The 6,466-nt window shown below is 34.4% G+C and overlaps 1 protein-coding gene across 1 annotated transcript; it reads right to left on the bottom strand.

Moving 5' to 3' along the window:
- Positions 1-1,947: 1,947 nt before the first annotated feature.
- On the bottom strand, positions 1,948-5,333 carry LOC144707813 (uncharacterized). The gene is made up of 5 exons (XM_078581059.1): positions 5,184-5,333; positions 4,130-4,213; positions 3,748-3,893; positions 2,949-3,024; positions 1,948-2,223 (listed from the first exon to the last, which is right to left on the bottom strand). The coding sequence occupies exons 2-5, from the start codon at positions 4,200-4,202 to the stop codon at positions 2,015-2,017; spliced, it is 504 nt and encodes a 167-aa protein (XP_078437185.1). The 5' UTR covers positions 4,203-4,213; positions 5,184-5,333; the 3' UTR covers positions 1,948-2,014.
- Between the last annotated feature and the right edge of the window lie 1,133 nt (positions 5,334-6,466).

The following is a 6,466-nucleotide window of genomic DNA, read 5'->3' on the forward strand; positions in this document are numbered from 1 at the left end:
GAGATGGAGAGAGAGAGAGAGAGGAAATTTGGTATTTCTGTAATTATGTTAAGGAGAGGGAAAAGTGTCAGGTAATCATTGGTGTTGTTGCATTGTTATATCTTTACAATGACAGACTTTAGCTATGAATTTTATTATGGCTGTCTTTAAGATTAACCATGGGACTGAGAGCAGGTACAGATCAATCTAAAATTGGGCCCTGATTATACTAAATTCTACATACAACCAGACTATATTTGAAAATACATGATCAGGAGAGGACAGGATGAGATCAGGACTACACTGGCTTTGAATTTAATTCATTAATTAAAAGGAAAAACGTAAAATAACTTTGAAAGTTGCTTTGGAAGAGTCATAGATAGTATTTATTTCTGGTTTTATATTTCATACAATACCAAAATGAAAGACAAAAAAGTGACATTCCTTTTATGTAAACTATATCTCTATAAAAAAATTTCTGACCATATTATAATTTGGAAGAGATGGAGAAATTATGAAATCACTTTAACAAAGATATGTAAACTCTTTTCCTTTAAACTAGTTTTGGGAAAGAGATCGTGTGAGAGAAATTATGAAATCACTTTAACAAAGATATGTATACTCTTTTCCTGTAAACTAGTTTTGGGAAAGAGATCGTGTGAGAGAAATTATGAAGTCACTTTAACAAAGATATGGATACTCTTTTCCTTTAAACTAGTTTTGGGAAAGAGATCGTGTGAGAGAAATTATGCAATCACCTATTTCTTTTATAACTTTTTCTCAATTGGATAATAGAGTATAGCATCTCTTTTGTGACTGTCTTAATTTGATAATTCAAAATTAAGGAATATGTATCTATTACTTTGTCTCAGTTTCATATCAAGAGTTAGTGAAATCTGTACTTATAACTTCGTCTCAATTTCATGAGTGATGTATATAAAGAAATCTGTATATATGACTTTGTCTCAATTCATTAATTAAGAGTTAAGAAATCTGTGTTTATGAATGTGTATTTCGCTTGATTATTTGAAAGGATGGAAAGAGTAATATTCTAGATTCAGTTTGAAAGATTTATGTAGCATCTTTTTTAACTTATTCACTTGGCGAGAAGTATATATGGAGAAAACATTCTGAAAATACCTGGACAGTGTTATTCACAACTTTTGGATGGGCTTGGCGTTGACTTTATTATTTAGAAATAAAGGATGAGAATTTGGAATTCACTTGGACAGTAATATATCTTATCTCTCTTTATGTGTTTGCCTCTAACCTTATTCATGGAAAGGAAACAAAGAGAATTTGTGAGATGATTTTTTGACAGGGATATGTGTACTATCTCTTATGGGTTTGTCTTGAGCTTCATTACTATGAGGAATAAAGAGATAAAAATGATACAATTAGTTGCATAGAGGTCTTCTCACTCCCTCTTTCATTCACTTTTGGAGGGGGAAATATAGAGAAATGTTTCATCAACAAGATAGATAAATGTGTACTCATCTTTGTCGTTTGTCTACTGTTGTATCATTTGAGAAAAATGGAATATGGAGAACTTATGTGGTTACTCGATAGATTTATTATATAGATTATTTAAACTACTTCCTCTTCCATCCTCTTTTGTATAGAGAAGAAAGAGAAAAAAAAACAATTTTGTGACATTACTCAAGTGAAAGAAAAGAGGATTTTTAATAATTGTACCCAACTTTACAAATGATATGTATTGTCAGTACTTTCTTTGTGTTCATAGTCAAGAGAGAATTTCTGGGATTCTGTTGGAAGAATCAAGCATAGTTATCCAGTATAGATTTTTGTTAACGTCTACATCCTGGGTAAGATTGGGAAGATATATATGTTTTCTTAAATTAGGTAAGATATATATGTTATACATGTTTTTTTGAATTAGGGAAGATATATATGTTTTTTTTGAATTAGGTAAGTCAACTTAACCCCAACCCTGTGAGACAACAGATCAAGAAGATAAAAAAAGAATTACTCTGCATTATAAGGTAAACATTGGAGGAATCAAAAGTCCATAAAGTCAATATCTGTTGTATTTTCTCTTCTGATCTCTGTAGTCCCCTTCCTTCTCTTTGTCCTGTAATAATCCGAGAAAGGCGAGAAAACCAAAGAAGAAGAAGCCGCCAGACCAGCCACCACCGCCTCCTCCGCCGCCACCGCCGCCATCATCGTCGTCTCTTGGCGGGAACCCGGTGCCACCATCATCAAGATCAGGAGATTTCTCCTTACCTTCAAGCATAAACAAGTAAAGGACACAGATTCAGATTGCGCAATTGGATCATACATAAAGCGAGTCATATGCAAAAGTAAGAACTTTGTAACATCAAGATGCATCTGAATGGTTTTATCACATGAATTTAAAGATTAGGTATCATGAAGATGCATCAGAACTCAATTTGTAACATGAATCTCCAGATTCAATGACTTGGTAGCATGAAGATGCATCTGAATTGAATTTGTAACCTGAATCTTCAGATTCACTGAATTGGTAACATGAAGATGCGTCCGGATTGAATTCAAAATATGGATCTTCAGATTCATTTACTTGGTAACGTAAGAACTTTGTAACACCAAGATGCGTCTGAATTGTTTTGCGACGTGAATTTAAAGATTAGGTAGGTAACACGAAGATGCATCGGAACTCAATTTTTGAAACATGAATCTTCAGATTCAATGACTTGGTAGCATGAAAATGCATCTGAATTGAATTCTCAACATGAATCTGAAGATTCATTAACTTGGTAACGTGAAGATACATTGAACTTGATCTCACAACATGAATCTTCAGATTAATTGACCTGGTAAGATGAGGATGCATCGAAATAGAGTTTGTAACATGAATCTTCAGATTCACGACCTTATAATAAGGCTCAGTTCGATTCACTGACTTTTTAACTGAAAAGTGATCTCCTCATATGACATGGTTTGTTAAAGAGTTAAACTAGAGATCGAACCTTGGATAGGAGCAATGGTGATCGTTGATGATTGACGTGTGACAGTTTGAGTCTGCTCAGCAGCACATCTCGCATTCTGTAATCACATCAAAATTAGTGACGTCAGCATTGAAAACATTTATTAACTGATTATAATAAAAAATGCAGAACGGTTTTCAAAGTCACAAGTTGTGCGGACGAGGATGTCGGTCCATGGAACTTTGGAGATAAAATTTAGTTTAGATCCATTTAACTGAAATATCATCCGATACCTTAGTCTCTTGTTTCCCAATGAAGAAATCAAAAATATTCTTTTTTTCATGTATGATCTTTGTTTTATACTTTTTTTTTGAAACAATTTTGTTTTATACTTTTTTATCTTACTATTTTCTTCCCAACTGGCCCACTTTATTGATGACAGAATACATTAACCCCAAATATCTAGAATAACATACAAGAGCAAAATCACAAAGATGAATCTAATTCAATAATTATAATCCGGTGCTTTTACCTCAACATGTAACAGAGAAGTCCTATTTCCATGATTTTTTCAGGAATTGTTCTTGTTTCATTTTCCCACTAAGACTTGGGTTCCTCTATGCACATTAATATAATCTCTAGATTAACTTAATTTAGACAAGTCTGCAATCCAACGTCAAACGTGTAAAAGATTATTATCCACATGATGCTAGCCACGGGTGGACATGACCTGAAATAATTGCCTTCATTTAACAGTCTTTTGCTTGTTCTCTCCCCTCTTCTATCTCTCAGACTCTCCCTCCTTTCTTTCTCTCTTGGTTAGGCTGAGAAGAAAACTCACCAGAGCCGCAGAACAGATAAGCAAAGTAGCACGCGATCGATGAGCAGACGACGTGGACTGGATTTGATGAAATGACTGAGACTTGAGACTTTTTGGAAATGCCAGGCCGAGTTTGGTTACACCAACCCTTCCACCCTGGTTAAGCTCTGTTCGAATAGATCGTATTAAGAAACTTCTAAGCAATATGCAAGGGGGATAAGTACAACAAGCGGATAAAATGCAGAAAAATAAATAGCTAGTATTGAGAGGAGATCGTCAAATATTTAACTAATCTTCCTTCAATTAAATTTAAAAGATAAAATACATTTCTAAATTAATCTCCCTGCAATTTGGGGTTATTTGAAATATATAATTGATCGAAATAAAAATATTATCACCATACCTGAAGAACTTCCCCTCAAGGAGAGTGCAAGAGAAGGCAGAGCCACATGTGACGACGCAGCCAATGATGCCATCTTCTAGAGTACTAGATAGACAGAAGCTAGAGATTTTAATGCATATTATAGATCACGGAAGTTTAATCAGAAAATAGCACAAATTAATGCAATCTAGTCGACAATGTCATGTAGAATAACAAATAAAAGACATCATCAAATCGCCGAAGATAGTGTTAAACGCTCTAATCTTAAATTTTCAGAGTCCAAATGGAGTTTTCACTTAATTCCCGGACTAGCCAAGCAACTAGTCCGAATAGAGTGCTACTGCTGGCACTTGTTTGTATAAACTGAAACAAGTACGCCTGACATAGTTATTCATCAATTTTACGTAAATTTAATACGAGGAGAGTTTATTTTCTTCCAAAAGTAACGAAGAGGAAAAAGGATGACCTACATCTTGAAATCTAGGGCATAGAGAATAAACCACATCCTTTTCTAGTTCAAACATATTGCGAAGAGAAAAACTCTCAGGAACCAAGAATTGTATAACGAAAATAACTCCGTCCATGAAAGAAACACGCCGATAAAACAAAAAAAAAACAATTTTTCGGCGCTGAATGGATAACGCAAAATGAATAGAAACACAGAAATTAAAAAACCCTGAATAAATCGGATGCAGAAACAAAACAAATCTGAATATATCGAAAAACTGAATTAATAACGCACAATGACTAGAAACGTAGAAACCAAAAAAGCTGCCAGAATCGAAAAACTGAATTAATTCTCGTACAATGACTAGAAACGCAGAAACAAAAACAAACACTGAATAAACCGAAAAACTGAATTAATTACGCACAATGACTGGAAACGCTGAAACAAAAAAAAACCCAGCATGCATCGCACGCAGAAACCAAAAAAGAATACTGAATAGATCTAAAAACCAAACTATTAACGCACAATGACTAGAAACCCTAAAGAAATCGAAAAACTGAACGCGATCGGTAGGGCAGGCGAACTGCAAACAACAATAGACGGCTCAATCAATCAAGAATCACATACCTCTTTTCAATACTATAATCTCGGCCGCGACAGAAGACTCCAATAAACCGCTCTCCTCCTCCGACGCTCGACCGACGCTCGAGAGAGAATTTGAAAGAGAAGGCGAAGGGAAGAAGATAGCGTGGAGAGGACGAAGATCTTAAACTGATTAGGATCAGATCCGTTGACGTGGACGGCCCCGATCTAGCCACGTAGACATATGGGGTCTATTACGATCCGGCCCAATGGGCTCTCAAACAAGCGGTGCCCGTTTCGCCACGTATCAAGAGCGTTCGTTGGTCATGGCTTCTCGTGTGAAAATGTATTTTTATTAAGAAACTAAATAAAATATGCGCAAGGTTATGTATTAATGTATACTTTAGATGCTGCTTTGGAAAACATTGATATAATCATGGGAATTGTGCATTAAATGTTTCATTTGACAAACGGAATGATAACATTGAAATTTTTTAATCGTCCTTGAAATTAAGTTTATTAACCCTTGTACTTTCCTATTTGTGCTCAAATAGGCGTATTAATTCATGCATTATGAAAACAAGTAGACATTAATCAGTCATATATGGTTGGCATGGCTATTGTTAGAACATTTATCATCCATGCAACAAGATTGGAGTCTAAGATGACGTAACGACAAATAATTGTAACATTTTTTCCATGGACCAAATGAATCACAGAGGTCACTGAATTGTGGCAACTGTGATGAGAAAGAAGTTTCAACAATCAAAATGAATTTATGCATACTAAAATGTCTTTTTTGACATTTTGTGCCTCATTAAATGACATAGAATATGGCTTCACCACTTCAAAGAAAAATAATGGTTCAAAACATATTCAAGATAATATCTCTATTTTGACAATTGTTATCCAAAAGTATTCTAAACATAATGTCATGTATTCTGTATTTTTTTAGGTATTGATAATGTCAATAAAATATTATTGAATGTATTGTCTCATGAAAATAGGCACAATAGATCTGCACCAAATTAAGGTGAAAATGATGAGAATAATGTTCAACTAACATTTAAAACCTTTGGTCTATAATCTTCACCAATTGTCGCATCTTGAGTTGATTCAGTCTAGAATGTCTCTTATTGGAGTTTGAGAATTTCATAATGAAAACATGGAGCTCACCTTCCAGACATGTAGTGTGTGTTTTCTTCATCTCTTTAATTTCATATCCATTTTTTGAATCACCTCATTTTCAAGTTACCCACTGCTGGCAGAACCTACTCAGTAATTTTCCACATGAAGATGCATGTTTGTATTTCAGAATTATTTACTCT

The sequence above is a fragment of the Wolffia australiana genome, chromosome 9 (genome assembly GCF_029677425.1).
Source record: "Wolffia australiana isolate 7733 chromosome 9, ASM2967742v1".
NCBI lineage: Eukaryota > Viridiplantae > Streptophyta > Magnoliopsida > Alismatales > Araceae > Wolffia > Wolffia australiana.